General features: G+C 41.0%; 1 protein-coding gene across 1 annotated transcript in view; it reads left to right on the top strand.

Annotated features, from left to right (window-relative positions):
- The window catches only part of LOC123773060 (uncharacterized), a 161223-nt gene that overhangs the window by 16884 nt on the left and 116496 nt on the right, over window positions 1–27843 (top strand). The window contains exons 2-4 of the mRNA XM_069315198.1: window positions 23445–23545; window positions 25819–26035; window positions 26906–27055. Of these exons, the coding sequence (XP_069171299.1) occupies window positions 23445–23545; window positions 25819–26035; window positions 26906–27055 (468 nt within the window). The remainder of the gene's footprint in view (window positions 1–23444; window positions 23546–25818; window positions 26036–26905; window positions 27056–27843) is intronic.

The following is a 27843-nucleotide window of genomic DNA, read 5'->3' as shown; positions in this document are numbered from 1 at the left end:
GCATAAATAGTACTATGCTTCTTGCATAAAAAGTACTATGCTTCTTGCTTAAATAGTACTATGCGTCTTGCTTAAATAGTAGTATGCTTCTTGCTTAAATAATAACATGCTTCTTGCTGAAGCAACTTAATGTTTTCTAGCTTAATAAGGAAATCATACTTTTTTGTTCAGTTAATTACATGTTTTCAAATTTACTTTATATCAGTCATCTGTCTCGTATTTAAGAAATCAACTGCAACGTAATAAAAGAACCAACTGTTTCGTATTAATTAATTAGGTGTTTTGTGTTAAAATAGCCAGCTAATTTGTATTAAAGGAGACGTGTTACACATTGATTCTGCTCGATGTTCAGTATTACAACCGACAAATGTGTTCCGATGAATGAAAAAATGTTGTGGTGTGTGATGAAGTTGACATATTGTGAATGAAATTGACATATTGTGAATGAAGTTTGGCATATTGTGAATGAAGTTTGGCATATTGTGAATGAAGTTTGGCATATTGTGAATGAAGTTTGGCATATTGTGAATGAAGTTTGGCATATTGTGAATGAAGTTGACATATTGTGAATGAAGTTGACATATTGTGAATGAAGTTTGGCATATTGTTAATGAAGGTGACGTTGTGAATGAAGTTTGGCATATTGTGAATGAAGGTGACATATTGTGAATGAAGTTTGGCATATTGTTAATGAAGTTGACATATTGTGGATGAAGTTGACATATTGTGAATGAAGTTGACATGTTGTGGATGAAGTTTGGTACTTCAGTGACCATAAAGAGCCACGTACTGACCTTACCAGAGAAGGAAGCCAAGAAACATGCTGTATACGCACGTCATTTCAAACGTTCTGGACAGGTGGTTGAAAGACCTTATCTGAAGCATAAATAAACATTAATCTTGAATATTCAACGCTCTACTGGATTATTATTTATCAGACCTCTCACCTAGTTGTGCTTGCGGGGGTTGAGCTTCAGTTCTTTCGTCCCGCCTCTCAACTGTCAATCAACTGGTGTACAGATTCCTAAGCCTACTGGGCTCTATCATATCTACATTTTAAACTGTGTGTATGGAGTCAGCCTCCACCACATCACTTCCTAATGCATTCCATTTACTAACCACTCTGACACTGAATAATGTCTTTCTAATGTCTTGTTGAGCTGATCATTACAGCCCTCAATACCGAGATGTCGTCGACTTGACTGGTATGCATAAGGCTGCTGTTTTTCATGTTTGTCACGTGGTTCAAATTCGTAGACAATTAGAGGTTAGCAACTTCATTTCAAAACGCTCAGTCTCTAACAGCCTCAAGCTGGCTGTGCCATACTTATGAGCATCAATCTATCAACGATCATTCCTTCCTAAGCTGATTCTCATTTGCAACGTTTATTACTAAGATGCTGATGTAAGGGGAACTAGATCAAACGCCCATAGTTCGCTTGATCAGGTTCGCCAGGTTCTGGTACACAGTTGGGATCAGCTTCTTCCTGTACTTAACATGATTGAAACTAACAATAAGTAACTTTATTCCTAATGAAACACTATCTTAGTCTTTAGTTAAGATTAATGTTATTGATATCTTACTGATATCTCCACATGTACATCCAAAGTACAGGTGTAACAAGTGTGTGGTGTGTTGATACTCTGTACAGATGTATCATCTAGGTGTAGCAGGTCGATACACTATATAGGTGTATATTGAGACGTAGACGATTAATATACTATTCAGGTGTATAATGCAGATGTAGGGGACTGATTCACTGTACAGGTGTAATATGAAGGTGTAGCAGACAGGTGAACTGTACAGGTGTAGCACATAGGTGAAGATTACAGGTGGAGGCTCCTGCTGTATCATACACAAGAGTATACATGTATTGTGAGCCGTGTGAATAAAAGCCATACAGTCATTCACTGAAATAAAAAAGGGTATTGACCTCTTTGTTCAGGATTCTACATCTCCCTCCCAGCCATCACCCCCTCCCTTCTCTCACTATGCTTCCCCCTTACCCCAACCCTCCATCACCCCTCCCTACTATTACCCCTTTCCTACCATCACCCTACCTTACCATCACCCCTCCGTCATGCCTCCCAACCATCAACAGTTTCATTCCTCGCCATATTTCTTTCTCACCACATCCTTCCCCCCACATCTCCCATCATCACCCCTCGCTCCCTCACAATCTGCCTTCCTTACCAAGCTCCTACGTCACCCCCTCTCCATCCCTCACCATTCCTCTCCTCATCTTCTCTCTCTCTCTCTCTTCTCTCTCTCTCCTCTCTCTCTCTCTCTCTCTCTCTCTCTCTCCTCGTCTCCTCTCTCTCTCTCTCTCTCTCTATCTCTCTCTCCTCTCTCTCTCTCTCTCTCTCTCTCTCTCTCTCTCTCTCTCTCTGTCTCTGCTCTCTGTCTGTCTGTCTTTCTCTCTGTCTGTCTCTCTCCTCTGTCTGTCTCTCTCTCTGTCTGTCTCTCTCTCTGTCTGTCTCTCTCTCTGTCTGTCTCTCTCTCTCTCTCATCTCATCGTCTCTCTCTCTCTCTCTCTCTCTCTCTCTCTCTCTCTCTCTCTCTCTCTCTCTCTCTCTTCTCTCTCTCTCTCTCTCTCTCTCTCTCTCTCTCTCTCCTCTCTCTCTACTCTCTCTCTCTCTCTCTCTCTCATCTCTGTCCTCTCTCTCTGTCTGTCTGTCTTTCTCTCTGTCTGTCTCTCTCTCTGTCTGTCTCTCTCTCTGTCTGTCTCTCTCTCTGTCTGTCTCTCTCTCTCTGCTCTCTCTCTCTCTCTCTCTCCTCTCTTCTCTCTCTCTCTCTCTCTCTCTCTCTCTCTCTCTCTCTCGCTCTTCTCTCTCTCTCTCTCTCCTCCTCTCTCTCTCTCTCTCTCTCTCTCTCTCTCTCTCTCTCTCTTCTCTCTCTCTCTCTCTCTCCTCTCTCTCACACACACACAGTAACAGATGACGAAACCATTAACAAAAATATAAGTATAATATAATGCTCCTCCCGGCAAGAGTTATGCTCCCTTTGATATCATTCTTAAGACTCATGACAGGAAATTAATGCATGGGGGAGGTATGTGAGGAGGAGGAGGAAAAGGTGGAGGAGGAGGAGGAGGAGAAGAGAAAAAGCGGTGGAAGAGGAGGAGGGTATTAGTATAAGGCTGGATATGAGAAGGAGGAAGAGGCTGAGGCAGGAGTAACAGTAGTAGCAGCAGTAGTGGTAATAGTAGTAGTAATGGAAGGAAGAGGAGAAATGAGGTAGAAAGAACAGATGTCACAAATGGATCAGGTCGCGAAAGAGGAGGAGGAGGAGAAAGAAAAAATATATGAGGAAAGAGGAGGATGAAAAGGAGCAGATAAAAATGTTTATGAGTAAAATAATATTGGGACGATAGAGATGAGCAGCTTCAGCAGAGGTGTGGCAAGAGGATGGATGGAGATAAAGTGAGAAGTGAGGTGAGAGAGAGTGAGGAAGTAAATCTCCACAGCTGTTTAAGCATGGAAGCCGATAAAAATGCCTACCCCGATTAGCTTATTGGGAAACAAAGCCATTACGTCTAGTATTCAGTCAGAAGTGTATATGATATCATTCTGTTACGGAGTGGTGAGGGAGTTGGGTTATTGATTACGGCCTATTAGGTCAAAAAATATAATTTTTCATTCTAGCAAGCTCAAATCGTCAAGTTATACATTATACTTATTACTATATATCTTGTGGACACCCTGAAACATGGATGTAAAATTATAGACGCAACTAAGTTATAAAGTTAAGAAGCAGCACGAGGAGGTAGGGAAAGAGAAAGACTGATCAACATTTATTTAAGTCATCATTGACGTTAGAAGCCAAGAAGAGTTCCAGCCCACCACTGTGAAGCTTTACTGCATGCTGTCTGCATGTTCGCCGTGATATTAGCTGTCATGGGAATGAGACTACAGCTGTATTGCTGCTGGACCATCAAGCAGTTGTTACTCGCCAAGGAGAGATGCTACCTATGAGTGTGTGTGAAATGCCAACGAGAATTGATCACCCACCCAGCATGTGTCACTTGCCAGCAATTTATTGATACGAACCACATGTTCATCCACTATCTGCCGTGTGTCATTAAGGAATAGTAGTATTCAAACCACGTATCCTCCCAAGAAGACTGGTGTATGCGGCTGCAGCAAGGAGACCTCCACAGTGAGTACCTGAGTAGTTCAATGAGTGGTAAATAGGGCCCGGCCACCATAAGTGGAGTGGAGTGATTGTGTTTACCTTCTCTCCTCAGTCTCGGCCCGGCACTTGGTGTTGATGCTTGTTGGTGGTGTGTGTGTGTGTGGCCTTCAGACAGTGTCGGTAAAGGGGGGATTACGGTGCCTTTGCCCCCTATACGAAGGAAGGATACGATTGGGCTGGAGTTTTCGGACCAAGCTTCTCTTACCTGGCTGTGGTGGATATCATTTGCGACTTGCTGTGTGTTCCCGTGGCAGAGGTCTGTGAGGTGCAACTGATGCAGGGCTCCGGGCTTGGTGAAGTTCGGCTCAGCGGCGGTGTACAAGGATGTCATGGCAAAATATGATGGGCGCTCCCTGCAAAATATGCTTCCAAACACCACTCCCTGTCTTCAAGCACCACTTCCTGCCTCTAAGCACCACTCCCTACATCCAAATGCCACTCCCTGCCTTCAACCACCACCCCCCTTGCTTCCAAACACCACTCCACTCCCCTGCTTCCAAGCACCACTCCCTGCCTCCAAGCACCACTCCATGCCTCCAAACACCACTCCCTGCCTCCAAACACCACTCCCTGCCTCCAAGCACCACTCCCTGCCTCCAAACGCCACTTCCCTCCTCCAAGCACCACTCCCTGCCTTCAAGCACCACTCCCTGCCTCCAAGCACCAATCCCTACCTCTAAACACCTCTCCCTGCCTTCAAACGCCACTCCCTGCCTCCAAGTACCACTCCCTACCTCTAAGCACCCCTCCCTGCCTTCAAACGCCACTCCCTGTCTCCATGCCTCCAAACGCCACTCCCTGCCTCCAAGCACCACTCCATGCCTCCGAACGCCACTCCGAACTGGTGGCCTTTCCGTCCCTTCCATCAACACAGCCACTGATGCAAAGAGGCTTTTATCCTGGCCGCGAACTTTCACCAGATCCCCGCTATACAAACACCCTCCACCCACTCTCCTGCCCTCCACCCACTCTCCTGCCTTCCACCCACTCGCCTGCCCTCTACCTACTCTCCAGCCCTCCACCCACTCCCCTGCCCTCCACCCACTCTCCTGCCCTCCACCCACTGTCCTGCCCTCCACCCTTTCTCTTGCTCTCCACCCACTCTCCTGCCCTCCACTCACTCTCCTGCCTTCCACCCACTCTCCTGCCAACCCACCCACTCTCCTGCCCTCTACCCACTCTCCTGCCCTCCACCCACTGTCCTGCCCTCCACCCACTCTCTTGCTCTCCACCCACTCTCCTGCCCTCCACCCACTCTCCTGCCCTCCACCCTCTTTCCTGTTCTCCACATCGTCACCCATTCTCTCCTCACCACCACCACCCACCCTTCCACACTATCATCCACCCTCCCACACCACCACCCACCCTCCCTCACCACCACCCACCCTCCGCACACCACCACTCACCCTCCCACACCATCACCCATTTTTGTTTTTCTTCACATTAAATGTCCAGCACTACTGCTTATTTTTATTCGTAAACATAACTTCATTCCCTGTGCAATTTAATTATTTATTTATCTATCTATATGAGATGGAAATTAGTGATTTATTTTGAGTATCTATTAACTACATCTTTGGTTGCACCTGCCAGTAATTCAGTTTCACTTTATGGGTGGTTTCTTAGCTGCTTGAAATTACTGCAGTTGAGAAGACAGTTGTTGAGGGGATGTTAAATTGGTCGTCCAAAAATAATGCTCTTTGTTTCAAAATGTCGTGTTGGTTCTTGTCTCTCAAGCACATGAACAGCCTTTTGGTTTTTTGTGTGTTAGAACTGTTCTTCACCCCAGGTGGTGACTACAGCAGGTGGATGGCTGTACGCTGTAACATCTCTGTACCAGGCAGATGGTGTTCTTCACCCCAGGTGGTGACTACAGCAGGTGGATTGCTGTAGATGGGAAAAATATATCTAAGAACCAAAATTAAATATTTCTAGGCCTAGCTAATATATGTCTTATATTAGGCCTCAACGTGTATTAGTACTAGAATGGTTAGGTTAGGTTTATTAACAACATAAATATAAAACCTTTGCCGGTTTGTCCACATTCAGTAATGCCAAATTCTACTCTCTAATTGTCCATGACATCCATATATGTACGACGGTCCACATCTTCACCATAAGGACTATCTAAACAGGAGGATAGACTGTTTTATAGTCCTATGTAGTCGACTGATGCTGGTTGCAATATTTACAATCACACTTCACGTGTTCCATGTTTGGCAAATTTGTTTTCAAATTAATTTCAATATTTACCTTCAATAGGGATCCATTTTATTTGTAATTTTTTTCTCTGCTTCCTGAAGGTTTGGAGGACTGGAGTTCTAATTTGTTCAGGATTGAATGGCTTTTTCGAAGTCAACGGTAATCATTAAATCAATAATATGCATGGGATACCGATATATGTATGGGACAGTACAATATCGAACATTTTTTTTTGAAGTGAGGAGATATTGTAAGTCGGTGCTCAGCTTGTGGAACAGGTGGGTGGGGTCAAAAGGTGGGTGATGCTGGAAATACATTCGTCGCCAACTCCTCTTTTAGGCAGAATGCCGCGTGATGCTAGGATATCTTGCATTAACCTAATTACATCTATTGAATCACAACAAATGGCAAGCAGTTTTTACTTCTATGCTTATTGTAATGTAACCCCGTGCCTTGAAAAGATAACAGGTTGACACTCATTAAGTCTCAAGATGTTGTCATTCTTATTAACAAAATAACTCACACCATGTGTGGTTTGATCAACATCACATGACTATTATCCATGTTGCAAAAATTTCTGCTCATTGTAATTAATCTGAAATTTAGCAATAAATAAAAGTTTCTTCTCACCAATATTTTATAAACAATTTGATTGTGTCTAGTACAGCTGAGAAGTTATGAAACCGTTTCAGTTTTTTTGACAACCTCTAAGGCAGTTCCCACATCTTCTGACAAGCTTTTAATTTAAACACATTTAAACCCATCAATAAAACAAAAAATAGAGCTTGTATATATATATATATATATATATATATATATATATATATATATATATATATATATATATATATATATATATATATATATATATATATATATATATATATATATATATATATATATATATATATATATATATGACATTGACAGCTTCCACGCACTGCCTGCTGTATATTGTATCACCTTCCATACAAACTGTCTCCATACCTCCAGTGTCTGCCCTTCTAATATACTAACTTGAACTATTGTCTCACTATTTACCAGCCGGCAGCTGAGCGTGAGCGTTATTAAGTTACTCTCGGTGGTCAGAAGGCACTAACTAGCAACTCCATCGTCAGTGGAATTTGCTGAGTGACACTCGAGACCTGGAATTATCTGCTTCGAATTTGACCGTCAAAATTTATGAACGTAAATTGGACCGTTAGAATGTGGTCACCGGAATCGGAGCGGTGGAATTTTGCTAATTGGAAACTCACTGGAATCTGTGGGAATCTAACTGGAAATTTGCAGATGTTTGAGGTTTTGGTAGCATTTAAAGAGAAGTAAAATTTGTCTTCTCCAGTGAAAATATTACGAAATTTTGTGTGATGTACACAGGTAAGAAGAACAATAAGGAGGTATAAACTTTCGTAGAACAATATGGAGATCGTAAGTTGTAAACAAATGTATGAAATCCTGCATATAAGAGACAGTTTATTCATTAATAGTTGCGCATAAATGGACGTGGACAACGGATTGCTTCTTAAACAGTCCGAGAACTGCCATGAATTACACTTCACTTTGAATGAAAAAAATCGTGGTCAAGGGCGAGATTATTTAGTAAAAAGTCATTTCATCATAACAAAAATTCCTAAATCCCCGAAGTGTTGTCCAGAGAACAGAGGCATCCCAACTAACCTGTTGTTTATCCTTGTCTACACTCTCGCAACTCTGTCACACGTGTCACTCACCCTCAGGGAGAATTTCCTTAGAATTTTATCGATATTTAGAGCACGGACAGAGGTCTGCAATGAGTGACTGAGAGAACAGAGTTAACACAGTCAACCGGATAAACGAAGCTTTTATGATAGTAGCGTATGTGTGGACATCAGGCCAGGCAGCACAGGTGCGGACATATTACCAGGCAGCACAAGTGTGGACATATTACCAAGCAGCAAAAGTGTGGACATATTACCAGGCAGCACAGGTGTGGACATCAAGCCAGGCAGCACAGGTGTGGACATCAAGCCAGGCAGCACAGGTGTGGACATCAAGCCAGGCAGCACAGGTGTGGACATCAAGCCAGGGAATTTCTAACACTTCTTCCATTCAGAACTTATCACTGGCTAACACGAGTCCCAATTGCAGCTTTCCTAAGATGTACATCAGTACAAATTTAACCTTTAAGATGATAAGTTACTATCGACCATGTCCCTGGACGGTAAAAGTCACTCGATAAAGTTTTAGCCTGACTTTCAGGTCGCGGAAAGCACCGAAAAAGTTGAAAAGTGGACCCATTGAGGATTTCATGACCCAGATGTTTTCAATATGTATTCCAGGGAAATCGTTTTTCTCTGGACTATTTACTACATATTAAGAAAATGAAAGTGTTAACTAAAACCATTGATTCATACCATATTATCCGTCTCCTCACCTCTCTCTTGCCTTACTTAAATAGCCTTGCCTCTTTCGTCTCATCACAATCGACTGGATAATTGTCCAGGACGGAACGAAACGTCGTCGTCTCTTCAATTTCAAGTGTGGGGTTTGGTCAACATATCATATTAGCTTTGATTAAAAGTGACGAAGACATTATTTTCCCAATATATCAAAAATTTGGTCAGTTGCATTCACAGAAGATGCTAATCTAATTAAATCAACCTCACCATATCGTACCTTAGTAATACAAATGTGTCAGACATTTGACCAGATTTTAAGTATTTGAACTTTATTACACAGTATGTAATGAGTAGAACAATTTTTGTTATAACAAATACTTTGCTGATCTACCAACGAATATACAGTCAAGCATCTTGTATACAAGCATGCTTGTATACAAGCATCTTGGATGCTCTACCAAGGGATATTTATACAGGTATCTAAGATAAGCTACAGTGATAAGTCTAGATATCGTGTTTGACCTACAAAAGATTTTACAGGTATCTTGTTAGATATATCACGGTATATACAGGTTTATTATCTGGCATTGAACTGACATTGCATTGTATATACCAGGCATTTTGGGTGACCTACCAAGATATATCCAAAAGTTACCGAATATACGTTTTAGCTTATCATTTCTCTGACAACCTGGGAGTGATGAACATTGTCAAAGGCTTTGAAAGCACCGAGGAAAAGAGAATCAATAAAGGTGCCTTCAGAGTTGTGCCACTGGATGGCTTCTCCTATAAAACTTCGCAGTTCTGTGAAGTGCACAGATTAATATGCAAATAAAAAGGATTTTTTTGTTTTTGTTTCTCGGTTGTAATTGTATTTAACAGTACGTGTGTGTTCTGTAATAGTATTACTATTACGTGCTGTTGCCGAATTTGTTGTATACATGTGATGTAAACATGTGATGTAACTATCATCAATTTAATTGTGTTTCTCGACTGTAACCACTGATCCTGTATGCTGTAACTGTAACCACTGTCCTTGTATGCTGTAATTGTAACCACTGTCCCTGTATGCTGTAACTAATCACTATCCCTGTATGCTGTAACTGTAACCACTGTCCCTGTATGCTGTGACTGTACCCACTGTCCCTGTATGCTGTAACTGTACCCACTGTCGCTGTATGCTGTAACTGTAACCACTGTCCCTGTATGCTGTAACTGTAACCACTGTCCCTGTATGCTGTAACTGTAACCATTGTCCCTGTATGCTGTGACTGTAACCACTGTCCTGTGGGTTTTGATTGCTTCTGCATCACATGTGAGAGTTGTTATATTTTCACTGTTCCTGTTTGACTATATTTACTACACCTTGAAAAAAATACAAAAATAATGGAGATAAAATATATTATTAATTTTTATTATTATTTGAATTATTATTATTATTATTATTATTATTATTATTATTATTATTATTATTATTATTATTATTATTATTATTATTATTATTATTATTATTATTATTATTATTATTATTATCGAGTTTCAGAGGGAGTGGATGTGGGAGGTTAACTGCTGGTAACTCGCGTCATTTTGTGTTTAAAAAAATAAGTTTGCGAGGCAAGTCACGAGTCAAGAGACTAGTTCCACCCACTTAAGGGACACCGGCGCTCAGGGTCAAAGTCCTTAAAATGACCTCTGCTCACGAGCCCTCGTAAAACTGGCTCCAAACTACCTGTTCAAAATCGTTATACATGTACCTAGTATCGTGTGTAGGTGCATACATATGTAATCTTCGTCCCTGTAGGTACCACTCTAGTCCTTGAACACAGGTAACCTGGTCACGCGAGACGAACGTCACCTTGGCATAGCGTCTATATAAGGCCTGAGATATATATATTGATAGTTTGTGTTGCTTTCTGACATTGTGAGTGTATTGTGTTGGCGGTGTATTGTGTCACTGTACTGTCTCACTGTACTGTCTCACTGTACTGGCTCAATGTACTGTCGTCTCACTGTATTGTTTCACTGTACTGTCTCACTGTACTGTCTCACTATACTGTTTCACTGTACTGTCTCACTATACTGTCTCACTGTACTGGCTCACTGTATTGTCTTACTGTACTGTCTCACTGTACTGTTTCACTGTACTGTCTCACTGTACTGTGTCACTGTACTGTCTCACTGTACTGTCTCACTGTACTGTTTCACTGTATTGTTTCACTGTACTGTCTCACTGTACTGTTTCACTCTACTGTCTCACTGTACTGGCTCACTGTACTGTCTCACTGTACTGTCTCACTCTACTGTCTCACTGTACTGTGTCACTGTACTGGCTCACTGTACTGTCTCACTGTACTGTTTCACTGTACTGTCTCACTGTACTGTTTCACTGTATTGTTTCACTGTACTGTCTCACGGTACTGTTTCACTCTACTGTCTCACTGTACTGGCTCACTGTACTGTCTCACTGTACTGTTTCACTGTAGAGTCTCACTGTAGAGTCTCACTGTAGAGTCACACACACACACACACACACACACACACACACACACACACACACACACACACACACACACACACACACACACACACACACACACACACACACACACACACACACACACACACACTCACACACACACACACACATTCACACACACACAGAAGAGTTAGGGGGGACATGATTACCACATTCAAGATTCTGAAGGGAATTGATAAGGTAGATAAAGACAGGCTATTTAACACAAGGGGCACACGCACAAGGGGACACAGGTGGAACTGAGTGCCCAAATGAGCCACAGAGATATTAGAAATAATTTTTTTAGTGTCAGAGTGGTTGACAAATGGAATGCATTAGGAAGTGATGTGGTGGAGGCTGACTCCATACACAGTTTCAAGTGTAGATATGATAGAGCTCAATAGGCTCAGGAATCTGTATACCTGTTGATTGACGGTTGAGAGGCGGGACCAAAGAGCCAGAGCTCAACCCCCGCAAGCACAATTAGGTGAGTACACACACACACACTCTTTCTCCCCTTGCCCCTCCTCCTCTTTATTTTAAGTACTATTAGGAATAAGTAAGATACCCATTATTATTCCTACATGAATTTTACAAGCTATGAGGTCTTATCTCTCGTCAGCGCATTATAAACGCTAATCCTGGATACGATCTCATAATTACATAAGTGAATGGGTACCGACCTTGCGTACACCTGCCTCAACCAGGGCAAGACCACCTGCCACAATTAGCCTTGTGGTTCATTATGCCAGTAATGATGACAGGAATAATATTGTCGCTGGAGTACAAGCATGGTGGGGTGTAAGTTCATTAGCATTTAACTTAAAAAAATAAATTTATACATACAAAAAGAATAGGGATGGTAGCAGAAGAAAATATCTAAGTGTTCAGTGAGAATCCACAAGGTCTTCTCTGAATACTCTTTATTTTCTTCTTCGAGACTATGGGGTCCCTACACTTGCACCAGAGGTGGTACCCCTTCTTTATATATATATATATATATATATATATATATATATATATATATATATATATATATATATATATATATATATATATATATATATATATATATATATATTGTTGTAAGTCTATGTAAACTCCTTTTAATTGCAAAACCAATAAACATTTCGTCTTATATTGATGAAAAGGAGTTCGAGCGTGGATATTGTGCAGTGTGGCATCGGATTGCCCCGTACGATGTTGCCTTTGCTGTTGCAAACGAAGAGTCGATCACAAAATGAGGATATTGGCGATTCAAGATTGCTTTATCGTTGAGATTTTGAGAATGTGTGGAGCAAGAGGAGAAAGGAAGAGAGAGAGATAGAGAGAGAGGAGAGAGAGAGAGAAACACAAAGGACATTATCAGAACAAGAGAAAGACAAAAAAAAAAATGAAACTGAAAGAGCAGCAAAAAATATCATGTACCTGAACCATAATCCTGCTCTCTTTAAGGAGATTCCCGGCAGTAGAACCCAGGAGCATTTTTAGGATTAAATGCTTTGGAGTGGTGAAAGGTTGGGAGGGAGTGGGGAGTTGGAAGGGAATGTAGAGGGAGTAGGAAGAAAGTTAAATTGGAGTTAGAAAGGAGGAACGGAACAGAGTGGCGTTTCATCATGGGAATTATAATTCTGCCACTTAGTTGCTGCAACACATCAAAGGACGTGTTGGAATCACAGAATTTGTGGATACTTGGAAAGTTACACGATATTGAATAGATGATTTAGAAAACAGAGAGAGAGTGAGAAACAAAATGAGAGATGGTTGGACGGGTAGTTACGGAGATACATCAAGTTATACCCACCCGGATCACTTCTCTAATGATTAAAACTATGACTCAGTCAATATTTAAAAAAACAAGGTGTGTTTAAAGTTGAAGGCGAGATATTTGGGGCTAGCCTCACACAGGATCAGTGTGTGTGTGTGTGTTTGTATTCTAGATGGTTACAGTAATGAAGAAAGTGGATAGTAAAGATGGATAAAGTAATGTAACAGTGAGTAGTGCAGACTCCGTCGCCCGAGTAACGTCGGGTACCTGTCTGGTTTTAGACGGCAAAGTGGTGTCGAAAATAGCAGACGCACAATTGCGAGGAAATTGAACAGAAAGGATGAGGCAAAAAAAATTTAAAAGAAAGACGAAATGAAGTAAAGCGAATGAAAAGCAGTCAAGAAGAAAATGATGTTTTGGACTGGAGCGACAGACACGAAGAATTGTCTTGGTCGAGACTAATGAAAATTTGCTGAGCATCTGCTTCTTCGTCTTGTTCTATTTCGGCTTCTTCATTTATTCACTTATTTCTGCTCGTTTTTCCTCTGTCTCAAACCTTTTCGTCTCCATTTTTCATCCTTCACCTAGTTTATCATTCATTTATGTATCCACCAATCCAGTTATTCACCCATTTATCCTTGATACCTGCTTGATGGAGTTCTGAGAGTTCTAATCCCGAAGCCCGGTCCGAGGCCAGGGTCGACTTGTGAGAGTTTGGTCCACCAGGCTCCGTTCCGTTCCGTTCCGTTCACTCGTTCCTCCACCCATCCCTTCTTCCAGTCATCTAGTGGTGAAGAAGCCCAACAGTAGGGTAGAGCGGGGCCTCTTGAGTGAGGCACCAGGGCAGGACAGTCGGCCTCCCGCCCACACTCTCCGCTTGTATCACAGAATACAAACTTGGCCTATCCTACTAGTGTATGAGAGGGGAGGGAGGGGTGGAATGGAAGGAGGGAGGGACGGGGGTTGGCGTTGGACGGGAAGGTGCCATGAAGAATGGAGGAAGGTTACACAGATACACACACCAGATGGTGTATGACAGTAAATAGAACGTCAGATATTGAGAATGAGTTAACTTTTTTTATGTACACCTTAAATGTAATCAAACATAAAGACTAGGGGGGGGGGATATCGAGAGAGAAGAAAAGGAGATAGACAGAAAAAGAGAATGAGAATGAAAGAAAAAACAAGAGAAAGGAAGGCTAATCAAGAAAGAGTAAGAAAGAGCACTGCAGAAAGCGACGAGAAGGGAGTAGAGAAGCAGAGAGCACTGTAGAGGAAGCACAGAAGCACCGCAGGAGAGAGGGGCAGGGTGTAGAGAGAATCAAAGAGCACTACAGACAGAAAGTGGAAGGGGGGGAAGGTGGAGCAGAGAGAGAGAGAGAGCCCAGCAGACAGAGACTCCTCGCTCAATATGCAGATTTACAACTCCATTAAGAGGGCCGGCGGGGAGCGTGTCTAGGTACGGGGTGTCGACCCTAGTGTATTAAGTAAGATTATTCCCTCTCGCTATATATATACCCGCTAGCTGTTCCCACACCCACACCCTCACCCCAACACCTACACTCCAACACCCACATCCACACCCCAACACCCTTACCCCAACACCCACACTCCAACATTCACACCCCAAGACCCACACTCCAACACCCACACCCCAACACCTACACCCACACCCACAACACCTACACCCACACCCACAACACCTACACCCACACCTCAACACCTACACCCACAAAATCCTCTCATAGTCGTATCCTCATTTCGTATCCCGCCTTTTATCCTGTCGTCTTATTGCTACCTCGCACCTGTCTACCTATCCCTGTCCCACTCCTATCTACCTATCCCTGCCCCACTGATGTCTACCTATCACTGTCCAACTCCTATCCCTTCCAAGTGCCACAGTCACCCTGGCTGAGCGCTCTCTCCTGGTAATTACCAGATCGAGGAAGAAAAACAATATAAAAGTTAGGACAAAAGAATAAATAAAGATGTCAGAGAACTCACAAACAGAATACGATGAATAATTTGAAAAAAGAAACTCATACAGAGAATGAAAAACAGGAACAAATCCGGTGACTGAATTACAGCCATACCGGCCTTCATTTGTTATTGAATTATAGCCATACTGGCTTTCACTTGTTATTGAATTATAGCCATACTGGCCTTCACTTGTTATTGAATTATAGCCATACTGGCCTTCACTTGTTATTGAATTATAGCCATACTGGCTTTCACTTGTTATTGAATTATAGCCATACTGGCCTTCACTTGTTATTGAATTATAGCCATACTGGCTTTCACTTGTTATTGAATTATAGCCATACTGGCCTTCACTTGTTATTGAATTATAGCCATACTGGCCTTCACTTGTTATTGAATTATAGCCATACCGGCCTTCACTTGTTATTGAATTATAGCCATACTGGCCTTCACTTGTTATTGAATTATAGCCATACTGGCCTTCACTTGTTATTGAATTATAGCCATACTGGCTTTCACTTGTTATTGAATTATAGCCATACTGGCCTTCACTTGTTATTGAATTATAGCCATACCGGCCTTCACTTGTTATTGAATTATAGCCATACTGGCCTTCACTTGTTATTGAATTATAGCCATACTGGCCTTCACTTGTTATTGAATTATAGCCATACTGGCTTTCACTTGTTATTGAATTATAGCCATACTGGCTTTCACTTGTTATTGAATTATAGCCATACTGGCTTTCACTTGTTATTGAATTATAGCCATACTGGCTTTCACTTGTTATTGAATTATAGCCATACTGGCCTTCACTTGTTATTGAATTATAGCCATACTGGCTTTCACTTGTTATTGAATTATAGCCATACTGGCTTTCACTTGTTATTGAATTATAGCCATACTGGCCTTCACTTGTTATTGAATTACAGCCATACCGGCCTTCACTTGTTATTGAATTATAGCCATACCGGCCTTCACTTGTTATTGAATTATAGCCATACCGGCCTTCACTTGTTATTGAATTATAGCCATACCGGCCTTCACTTGTTATTGAATTATAGCCATACTGGCCTTCACTTGTTATTGAATTACAACCATATCGGACTTCACTTGTTACTGAGATTCCAGCTCCTGATAATAACAAAACAAAATACACAGAGGATTTGGAACAGCAACACATAATAATTGAAGCGCAATACGAACACAATGGGAATTAAAGAAACTCCAGCATTGTCATCATCAGTATAGTGGAGTACATCACCACCACCACCAGTATAGTGGTGTACATCACCACCACCACCAGTATAGTGGTGTACATCACCACAGCACCATTATAGTAGTGTACATCACCACCTGCACCAGTACAGTAGTCCACATCGTCTATGACTACAAACAACGTTGATTCTGCCTCATATTAAAAATGATGAACACAACTTGACAACTCCAACTATGAATGCAGAGTAGTTTTTAAGGTTAATTAGTTATCGACATCCAGGATAATTAAGGTTTAGGACCGGTCGACCTTTAGAAACTGCGCAGAGAAGGTTGACAAAGTTAATCCCACGGCTTAGAAACCTCCCTTATGAAGATCTTAAGAAAAGTTAATTTACATTCTCTAGAAAAGTGAGGCGCAGGGGGGAAAAAGTGACAGATATATCTAAATCTTGCTCGGAATTTGTTCATTAGTCTGCTGAGACAGGGGATGTGGTGTACACTGGCAGTGATGTCTTCGTCTTGTTGAATGCATCTAAGAATGCATCCACCTGGCTGATGACAGGTGGATGAGAGTGTTTGATGTGCAGTGTATCTGTGTCGACAAGGAACACTGTAAATATTCGACAGGTACAACGTCAGTTGTGAGTGAGATATTGTCGAAGTTGTACATGTATGCTCTTTTGCAATTATCAACTGTCTGCTTATACGTACATTCATCCTACCATTGTCAAAGTCAAGTTATATATTTATATATATTTATATATATATTTATATATATATATATATATATATATATATATATATATATATATATATATATATATATATATATATGTATAATATATATATAAATTCAATTACTGACCTTTGTTACTTAGTAAAAAACTAAAAGCAACACATCTCGGTGGGAAAAGTTTAAGATTTGATCTTGTAAAGAAGGAATAACGAGCCAGAATAACCAAGCCAGAGTTGTGTCGTTACCAACAGCCAACGTACAATAAATAATATTAATGACTCCATGTGACACTGAAAGTTAAAAGCACATCGTTAATGGTGGCTGAATGGATTTTTAGTAAAGGAACACCAGGAAAATTTTATTAAGTGTAAAATACTTGCAATAAATCCTATGGAAATTGGAAAAATGTCAGCAATATAATATACGTAGTAATAATCATAGGTATGGTGTATTATATATGCATTATAACGAAGACTTTGAACTAAACAACAACAAAAGCAATAATGATACAAATATATATAATGTTTGATAATGGATTGTTTAAAAATTACTTATTATTATTTTTAGTATGATACGAGTAGATTTTACATTTATTCTCTTGTTTGATATTAATATTTTATTATTATTATTATTTGTAATTTTCACATTGTTTGTTAGTTATCTTAGTTGCCGATGGGTATGTTAGAAATTTATTGAATACCCTAATAAATTATTAGCCATTAATTGTTAAGATGTTTATATAGTAAAAGTCACTATATGTCCTTTTTGCTGACCTGTTTCTAAAAGAGTTTCATTAAATAATATATGAGGGATCTTCTTGAGAGGTTATCTTGAGGTTATTTCGTGGCTTAGCGTCCCCGCGGCCCGGTCTTCGACCTGGCCTCCTTTTTGTTACCCCCAAGAAGCAGCCCGTAGCAGCTGTCTAACTCCCAGGTACCTATTTACTGCTAGGTGAACACCTGCATCAGGGTGAGGGAAGCTCTGTCCAGTTGTTTCCCCCTCAACCGGGAATCGAATCCGGAACCCCAGGACTACGAATCCCGAGCGCTGACCACTCAGCTGTCAGGCCCCTGGGATGGGACGAACGTCAGAATAGTTCTGATCAACCAAAGATAAAGTTTATATTGTTGTCACAAGTGCTAACTCTGGCGTGATTACTCAACAAGCAGTGATAGTCATCAGTGGTGATATGTATATTGTGGATTTTGCCAAATATTCACTGACAACCACATCTCTTTAATCTGGACGTAAATCCTTCATCGGGGGGATTACTTTTACCTTTATGATGTTTGTCCAGTGATTTTAGACACACCATTAACAGGAACCAAATGGTTTTTCTGTGTACTTTTTGACAAAAAAATAAAATCTAGTTGCAAAGCATTAAACACCACTTAGCATTTGGGTGATGTTGGACTCTTTGCAGACATGCAAATTTCAGAGTGGATTTAATCGCAACATGTTTCTCATGTTTAAAAGAAATTAGTTTCCGGTTAATTACTATTAATATTATTATTGAGAAACTTACTACAATAATGTAGTGCTTGAAGGGAAGCAAATCAGGGGAAAGCGCCAAGCCATTACAATTATATAGCACTGGGAAGGGGTCAGGATACGGACTAGGGATGGGACGGAGAGGAAGAAATAGTGGACAACCATTTGGACGGTCGGGGAATGAACGCCAACCTGCATGAAGCGAGACCGTCGCTCTACCGTCCAGCCCAAGTGGTTGAATGAAGGTGAAGGAAAGACCCAATATTTGGTTAAGTGTATTAGAACCAAATTTTGGGATGTAATCTCCATCATTCCTCAAGATGCTGTGAACAATGTTCATAAACAATGAACATCGTTCACAGCATCTTAAGGAAGGATGCATCCGAAAACTTGGTTTTAATACATGAACACAAATAACGAGTTTTTCCTTCATCTTCATTATTATTATTATTATTTCATTCACCTGGACTCTAGGAGACTCGAAACATGGACCCTACACGTGTGTGAGGCCGAAACTCTATCGACCGAGCTATTGAGTAGTCTTAATAAGAAAAGTTTGCAGGTTTTATTTCCACGGAATGTTTATTTCCAAGGAAGTGTGGATGACAATTTATTATTATTATTATTATTATTATTATTATTATTACGATTATTGTTGTTCTGAGAGTGAGGATAAGCGTTTTGTGGATATTTTAAAATTCCGCCCAGTCACATCGCTTCTGTTTTGTAGAGTCTAAATATACGATACTCTCAATTAAGATATCAGCTCTCACTGTCGGAAAACCCGACACCATTTACTAATATTTAATACAATAGGCAGATAATATTGTTGCTGTTATATACGCAAGTTAACTCATAGAAAATGTAGCTTGTAGTGGAATTTTACATCAATAGGAAACGGGATATCATTACCACATAGTACTATAAATTCTCCAGCTATTCTGTTGGGAATTATAGTTAATACAGTAAGTAGTCTTTGGACTTTTTACATCATAAAAACATCCCATTTGAATTAACATAATTATCAGTATCAAAATAGAGTAAATGTGACCCTTCTATCACTTATTGACATCTGGACAAGGAGAGCCAGGCGTCAGTGGTGAGGAAGGTCAGCCATTGTTAAGACCATAGTGACTGGAGCAAATTCAGCTTCTATAAATTCTCCTTTAGACGAAGTGTTATGAAGATCAAATTAGTGCTTCTTCCATCATCAACACGCAGTCAACATCTAAACAAGGGAAGTGTCTTACCGAAACCCTATTATGTAATCATTTCTGGCCAGTTAATATTAAGTAGATATAGGGCGAACCGGTTAAGACACTCGACAAGCCACTAAACACAGGTAATTAGTCCTTGGTCCTAATCTAATAATATATAAATGTCTCATCTGATATAGCTGTCATATATTAGGATTCCGGCTTTACAGCTAGTGCTCTTTGACAGGAACAAGAAGAGGAAAACAAAAATTAATCTTGGTACATCAGTTACTTGGTTGGTGGATGCTAGCCTCACCCAGAGGATTATTTAGTGTCTACATCCTATTTATACTTGGTGGACTAGGCCTACCATACAATAAGATAAGGCATCTCCAATATATATTTACAAATATATGTAGTTTAATACTGTAGTTTGATTGGCTGCATATATAAATTTAATATAAACCCCCCTAATGTGTAAGGATCGATTTGTGAGAAATATTGCAGAAATAGTCCACTAAACATCATACAAATTGCTATGGAAATATATAAATTAACGTAAATATAAATTCTATATAAATTCATATAAATTTCACAGTTCGGTTCCCACACTCAGCGCCAAAGTATATAAAATGTTCCAGCAATATTCAAGATAAAAACGCATGTATCCTCTAAACAACAAGACACGTGTTTCATATCGTTGTCATCTGAGGTAATCAAATTGACGCCCTTCTATTCCCTCTAAATCTGTTTCTCACAAAGTTTCTCTTATTGTCTCGTAACAAGAAGTTTATCGAAGATCTTCCCCAACACCTTCAAGAAAGTTGGGAAGTTCTCCATTGATGTCTCGCTATTCTTTGTGTCCACAACTACGGCACCGATCTTCTTCAAGATTAATTTTGGATTTGCAGTTACGCGTGCCATGGGGGTCGGCAGTGTACCTGTAGGTGCACCTGTACATATGGTAATATGTTGGATTATATTAAAATACATATTAAATGTTTTTTTATTCTTTACATTTGTAATGGTACATTCAAACAAGCTCTGGTATTAAAAAGGAGTATAGGATAGACTAATCTGGCTCAGTAGACATGGGGGTATATCAGTCTGGCTCAGTAGACATTGGGGAGTATATCAGTCTGGCTCAGTAGACATGAGAGGTATGTCAGTCTGTCTCAGTAGACATGGGGGGGTATATCAGTCTGGCTCAGTGGACATGGGGGGTATGTCAGTCTGGCTCAGTAGACATTGGGGGTATATCAGTCTGGCTCAGTAGACATGGGGGTATATCAGTCTGGTTCAGTAGACAGAGATAAATCAGTCCAGCTCAGAAGACAGGTTTATATATACTTCAGGCTCAGTACACAATGGAGTCGATCAGACTCAGTAGACATGCAGAGATCAGTCAGTCTGGTTCAGTGGACAGGGATAGATCAATCTGGCTTAGATTGATCAAGGGTTGATCAATCTATCACAATTAAGAGGGGGTTGAGCAGATGAATAAGACAGATGTACCAACTTGCCTCTTGTATGCAGATTGAAAGAGAAGTGGTTCATCCTGCACTACAGTAGTGAACTACTAGATGGCTACTGAGCCATTATGTCTCCTCACTGGTGGCACAGTCACCAGGTGCGCTAGTTTCTGCTCAATATTAATAATGTGTCACCAAACTGCCCTACCCGCTGACTCCCTCATAACATAATTCTTTCATTCTGTCACCGCTAGTTAATTACCCATTTTTGTTGTCTTACATGCTTGCTCACAGTATTATAGAGAATCTTCATTTCGGTGGATTGGTCTTGTCGTATTTTAATAATAATAATAATAATTACTATTTTTTAATATTTAATATTATTATAATGATTTTTTTATTATTATTTGAATTATTATTATTATTATTATGGTCATGTCACTGCTATGTAAAATACGATAGAGTGGCGTAAGGTTGAACATTTTAGCTTAACAAGTTTTACAAGTATCCAGTAGATAAAATTATCTCAGTTAAGAAGCTGGGAGAATGAGGGTTGGCCAATGACTACTAGAGTTGACGAGAATGTTGGGGCAAAAGACTTTGAACACATGAACGGTCCTCACTAAGACGTGGTATGTGTCCAAGGAATGTTGAATTGTTCAACATGTGTCGGCGGCAACCATGCAGACCTTGTCATACAAAGTCTTGGGATGTTGGTGTGGGGGAGTCGCCTGAGTAGGGGGATGTTGGCGTGTTTTATACAATGTTTTGAGTAGCATAGGTATAATGGAAGTGTAAATGCTTAAAATATTGAATTTCCTTTTTCCTCGTATGGTCCTCTATTTCCTCCAGTCTATTGCCTTCCCCACCTGGTAGGAAACGAGGTAATAATAATGATAATTATCATCGTTGTATAACAATTATTAAATGTTGCTAAATATTGAGAGCAAGCAACAGACACAAATAACAAATTAAGTGCAGCTAACACAGACCACAGCAGTCGAAGCCTGTAATACAAATATCACAAAGTATAACCCATAAATAGATTCTTACGTCAATAAAAATGACATTAATAACAGTTTGCCGTATATAATGTTATCATAACATTGGTTCAGAAAGAGACTTTGAAGCTTCGAGGCGCCTCTGGTGAAGATTTAATTAAAATCCTTCAGTGTCTGTCTACCTATAAGCAAGGTTATATAAATTATTTCATATATATTCATCGTTGAGATTGAGAATTACGATAAATTGGGACAACATTTAAGGTTTAAAACTATATCCTCATTGCACTTTTTTAATTTAAAAAAATGCCAACAAATATATATAAAACAATATTAATATCGTTGATGAAAAAAATATTTATATACAAAAACTATTAGGTAGTTTATGGTAATATGAAATTAATGGTGCATATATATATTTATTTTTATCATCATAGTAATTATCTCTATATTGGCTCGTTATGGCCTATTTTATTTTAAGTGAGCCCTTGATGGAAAGCTTTACAGTTTATGGGAACTGATCAGTGGAGGTTAACAAGGTTTCAGACCCACGCAGTGCTGTGTTAGTGTTGTTTGTAGCGAGAACACAACCTTTTGGACCAGAGCACCAACACGTGCAGCAACACCCATGGTTCGTGCAGCAACACCCACGACAGGTTAACATGGAGGGAGTTAGGAGGGACAGCCCCCGGACGAGTACCTTTATTATCAACATCTACAGTTGTGACAACCCCAGGATGACTGGACAACTACGGGCTCACCATAGACTGTGCTACTTGTTACTTTTTGTTCCAAGTAGCGAATCTATAACAACAACATCCCCGCGGGGAAATCGCCGGTCGGGAATGGGAATGACCAGGTCAAGAGGTCAAGGAGGATAAGAGGACTGGATCCTGGTTAGCAACCGTATTGCCTAATGATCTTAGTGTAGGAAGGCTTAATTAGGCCTACCTACACATAGTTGCCTAATGACTTAACTAGGACTATGTACACAGCGTAGCGTAACATCCTCACTAAGCCCTAACAACGTTTAAAGCCTGTCATAATCATTTAAGCATAACCTAGCCAATCCACCTAACTAGGTCTAGCGACATACGAAATCTAGCCACCCACCCAAATAGGTTTCAACCAGCTTCGAGAACCAGTCTTATTCTCGTAGCTAAACCTAACAGTGGCAGAGTTATGCAAACAATTTTACATTAGAAAATAATATAATGTTGCGTTGTTTACACTAAGGTGTTATAATGAGTTACGTGTTTGTTGACGTGACTGAACTGTTGATGTCTCCCCAGATGTGCAGCCGTCCCTCGCCGCCCCGCAACACAACTTGACGGTGGCCGCGGGCCGTAAAGCCAAACTCACTTGCGTCGTGGAGAATCTCGGCAGCTACAAGGTGAGTCAACATTATGGTGAGCAACATACAATGTGAGTAGAGGTGGAGAGCTGAAGGAACAGTAAGTTGTACTATTGAGCATCTGGAAATCTTTGGACACAATAAGGGTAAATCTTTGGACACAACATGGGGAAATCTTTGGACACAACAAGGGGAAATCTTTGGACACAATAAGGGTAAACCTTTGGACACAACAAGGGGAAATCTTTGGACACAACAAGGGGAAATCTTTGGACACAATAAGGGGAAACCTTTGGACACAACAAAGGGAAATCTTTGGACACAACAAGGGGAAATCTTTGGACACAACATGGGGAAATCTTTGGACACAACAAGGGGAAACCTTTGGACACAACAAGGGGAATCTTAGGACTCAACAAGGGGAATCTTAGGACTCAACAAGGGGGAATCTTAGGACTCAACAAGGGGAAATCTTTGGACACAACAAGGGGGAAATCTTTGGACTCAACAAGGGGAAATGTTTGGACACAACAAGGGGAAATCTTTGGACACAACAAGGGGAATCTTAGGACTCAACAAGGGGAATCTTAGGACTCAACAAGGGGGAATCTTAGGATTCAACAAGGGGGAAATCTTTGGACACAAAAAGGGGAAATCTTTGGACTCAACAAGGGGAAATCTTTGGACACAACAAGGGGAAATCTTTGGATTCAACAAGGGGAAATCTTTGGACTCAACAAGGGGAAATCTTTGGACTCAACAAGGGGAAATCTTTGGACACAACAAGGGGAAATCTTTGGACTCAACAAGGGGAAATCTTTGGACTCAACAAGGGGAAATCCTTCGAATAGCGAATGAATTTAATGAATGCATTTATGAATGAATATCTTTCTAAAATGAATTCATGTAATAATAGTAATCCCATTCCTAATTATGGTAAGTGATGTTATCAAACTTTGGAAACTATAGATTAGAGTAATGTAGAGTGCAGGAGGCGGCACAGAGACAACGAACTAAATGTGTGTTTTCGAAGACAAAGTCATAAAAATGAATACAAATCAAAATCATATCCCACTAAAAGTAACGCATTGAATAGGACTGTTGGTTCGAAACTATAAGTACCCAGGTGAGATTGGCCGTACCTAACCTTGGTATATTGGGGCGAGAGTCTGAGTGAGCCAGTAGAGCTGGTGCATAATAGCCCCCCCTTACCTGACACACTTTCACCAAGCCCAATAGAAAATGGAGTAATTTAAATGGAAACTGGTCTCGTGAAGTTTATCTCGCTCTCTCCACTAAGTGATTCCAACAGTCAATTGGCAAAGTTTATTCTTTTCATGGAATGGTTGAGAGAGAGAGAGAGAGAAACAGAGATAGAGAGAGAGAGAGAGAGAGAGAGAGAGAGAGAGAGAGAGAGAGAGAGAGAGAGAGAGAGAGAGAGAGAGAGAGAGAGAGAGAGAGAGAGAGAGAAAGAGAGAGAGAGAGAGAGAGAGAGAGAGAGAGAGAGAGAGAGAGAGAGAAAGAGAGAGAGAGAGAGAGAGAGAGAGAGAGAGAGAGAGAGAGAGAGAGAGAGAGAGAGAGAGAGAGAGAGAGAGAGAGAGAGAGAGAGAGAGAGAGAGAGAGAGAGAGAGAGAGAGAGAAAGAGAGAAAAAGAGAGAGAGAGAGAGAGAGAGAGAGAGAGAGAGAGAGAGAGAGAGAGAGAGAGAGAGAGAGAGAGAGAGAGAGAGAGAGAGAGAGAGAGAGACAGAGAGAGAGAGAGAGAGAGGGAGAGCGAGAGGGAAGTATATAAAATACATCTCCCGCAGCAAAAATGAAGGACTCCGAATGAATATCACTCAACACAATGGAGCAGTAAAGATTGTTTCCCTGCATGTCCTAGTGAGGGCCTCACCCCAACCCCCCAAGCTCTCTCTCACTCGTTCAAATGCGGCACTTTATCTTTTGACGCACAAAAAGTTCATGCGTTTTGATGGCTGCCGATGAAGTTGGACTAAGGATGTACACTAATGGTAGATGTACTAAGGATGTACACTGATTGCAGCCGCAGTAAGGATGTACACGGATGTTGCATGCACTAAGGACGTACACTGATGGTGGACGCAATAAGGATGTACACTGATGGTGGATGCACTAAGGATGTACACTGATGGTGGATGCAATAAGGATGTACACTGATGGTAAACTAACTTCATTAGGGAATTAGGAGAGCAGTCTGGCGGTGGCACACAGCACCTCTCTCGTCCCAAGTAACCTTCACTCCTACCTTCAGAAGACCCCAAACTTGCTTTGACCTGACGCGTCTCCCGCTGCAGGTAGCTTGGACACACTACGGGCTGACGGGACGTGCCGTGTTGACCGTGGACTCCGTTGTCATCACCAAGAACCAACGGGTGTCCCTCCAGAAGGAGCGAGGTGGAGCTTCCTGGTCTCTGCTCATCAAGAATGTCACCACTACCGACATGGGAGAGTACTTGTGCCAGGTTAACACAGTCCCGCCACAGAAACTCTACTTCCACATCACCGTCGTAGGTGAGTGAAAGCACTCTGTTGCTTGTGACTTTCCCTGGCTTCTTTCATTATTAATTTTTCTCTCTCTGTCTCTTGATGTTTAATTATGTTTCTATATGCCGTTCTGTCTCTCTCAAAACTTGCTGCAAGCACAGCCACTGTGTTTTAGTTAGTTTTATAAATAAATTTGTATGTATGCACAATGTTCCTCCAAGTACAACCGCACGTATATGTACGTGTGTATAGTGTTCCTTTATGCAGAATGGATGTATATTTCTTGATAATATATAACGACTGTATACTGTTTGTTCATGTCCAAATCATGCATACTGTTTGTTTATTTACAACGTATGCACACTGTTCGATCATAAGCTAAATATGTATCCTGCTTGTTAATGTGTAAAACGTGTTCATGTCCAAGACATGTATACTGCGTGTTCATGTCCACGACATGTACACAGCGTGTTCATATCGCAAACATGTTCATATACTACATGTTCATGTCCAAGACATGTATACTGCGTGTTCATATCCAAGACATGTATACTGCATGTTCATATCCAAAACATGTATACTGCTTGTTCATGTACAGTATGTACTGCTTGTCGTGTGCAACATACACTCCTGCAGACTATGAGTCACAACAACGTGGGTGAGGATAAGATGACCAAACTACACAACTGAAGATGAGGAGACGACGACGTTTCGCTCCGTCTTGGACCATTCACAAACTGTTTCACATACGACTTGATAATGGTCCTGGACGGACCGAAGTGTCGTCGTTGTTTCTGGTGTGTAGTTTGGTCATCTTGCTCTTCTCAGCAAGGCACATGTGGGCATAACCATTTAGCTTGACCCTTGTGTCTTTCCGTGCCCGTGTGGTGCCCACAGTGCCACCGGTGATAGTGCGGCCGCCAGAGGACGTGACGGTGGCTGAAGGTGACGACGTGACGCTGGAGTGTGACGCTACAGGTGACCCTCACCCCACCCTTACCTGGAGAAGGGAGGACGGAGCGCCCTTCTCCTTCAACCACACCAGAGGTGAGACGGGAGAGAGAAGGGGACGGAAGGTGCATAAGATTCTTTACCTCAATCCCTTTAGGGTCAAAGAGAAGGGAAGGGCGAAGTCAAAGTGGGATAAACGGATTAATTTTAGTTCCCAATTCAACCATGGAAGCACTACAGTAAGAGGACAATCTCAGAAATGTTCTCATGGAAGCTGTGCCATAAAACACTACCATCAAGGAACAGTTATGGTAGGACTGACATATGTGGGTAACTATGGGGACTTTCGCATGTGGACCACTGATGCATGTTGGCCTGGGGACCATTCAAGCTTGGAATTATTCTAGCTTGGGCACCATTCAAGCTTGGGGACCATTCAAGCTTGGAACCATTCAAGCTTGGGGACCATTCAAGCTTGGAACCATTCAAGCTTGGGAACATTCAAGCTTGGGACCATTCAAGCTTGGAACCATTCAAGCTTGGGACCATTCAAGCTAAGGGACCATTCAAGCTTGGGAACATTCAAGCTAAGGGACCATTCAAGCTTGGGATTATTCAAGCTAGGGACCATTCAAATTTTTCACGAGAGCTGGCAGGTGTTGAGCTAAGAGTCAGACGACTTTTGTACAGTCAGCTGACAGAGTGGTTATAGTACTGGATATGACAAGGAGGCATGGAGGCCCTGGTTGACCGGGTTCGAATCCTTCAGGGGAGAAAAGTAGTCTGGTTCACATTGAAATAGGGACCATTCAAGCTTGACGCATATATATATATATATATATATATATATATATATATATATATATATATATATATATATATAT

Source organism: Procambarus clarkii, chromosome 81 (assembly GCF_040958095.1).
Source record: "Procambarus clarkii isolate CNS0578487 chromosome 81, FALCON_Pclarkii_2.0, whole genome shotgun sequence".
Lineage (NCBI taxonomy): Eukaryota > Metazoa > Arthropoda > Malacostraca > Decapoda > Cambaridae > Procambarus > Procambarus clarkii.
This window is presented reverse-complemented; position numbering and strand designations above follow the sequence as displayed.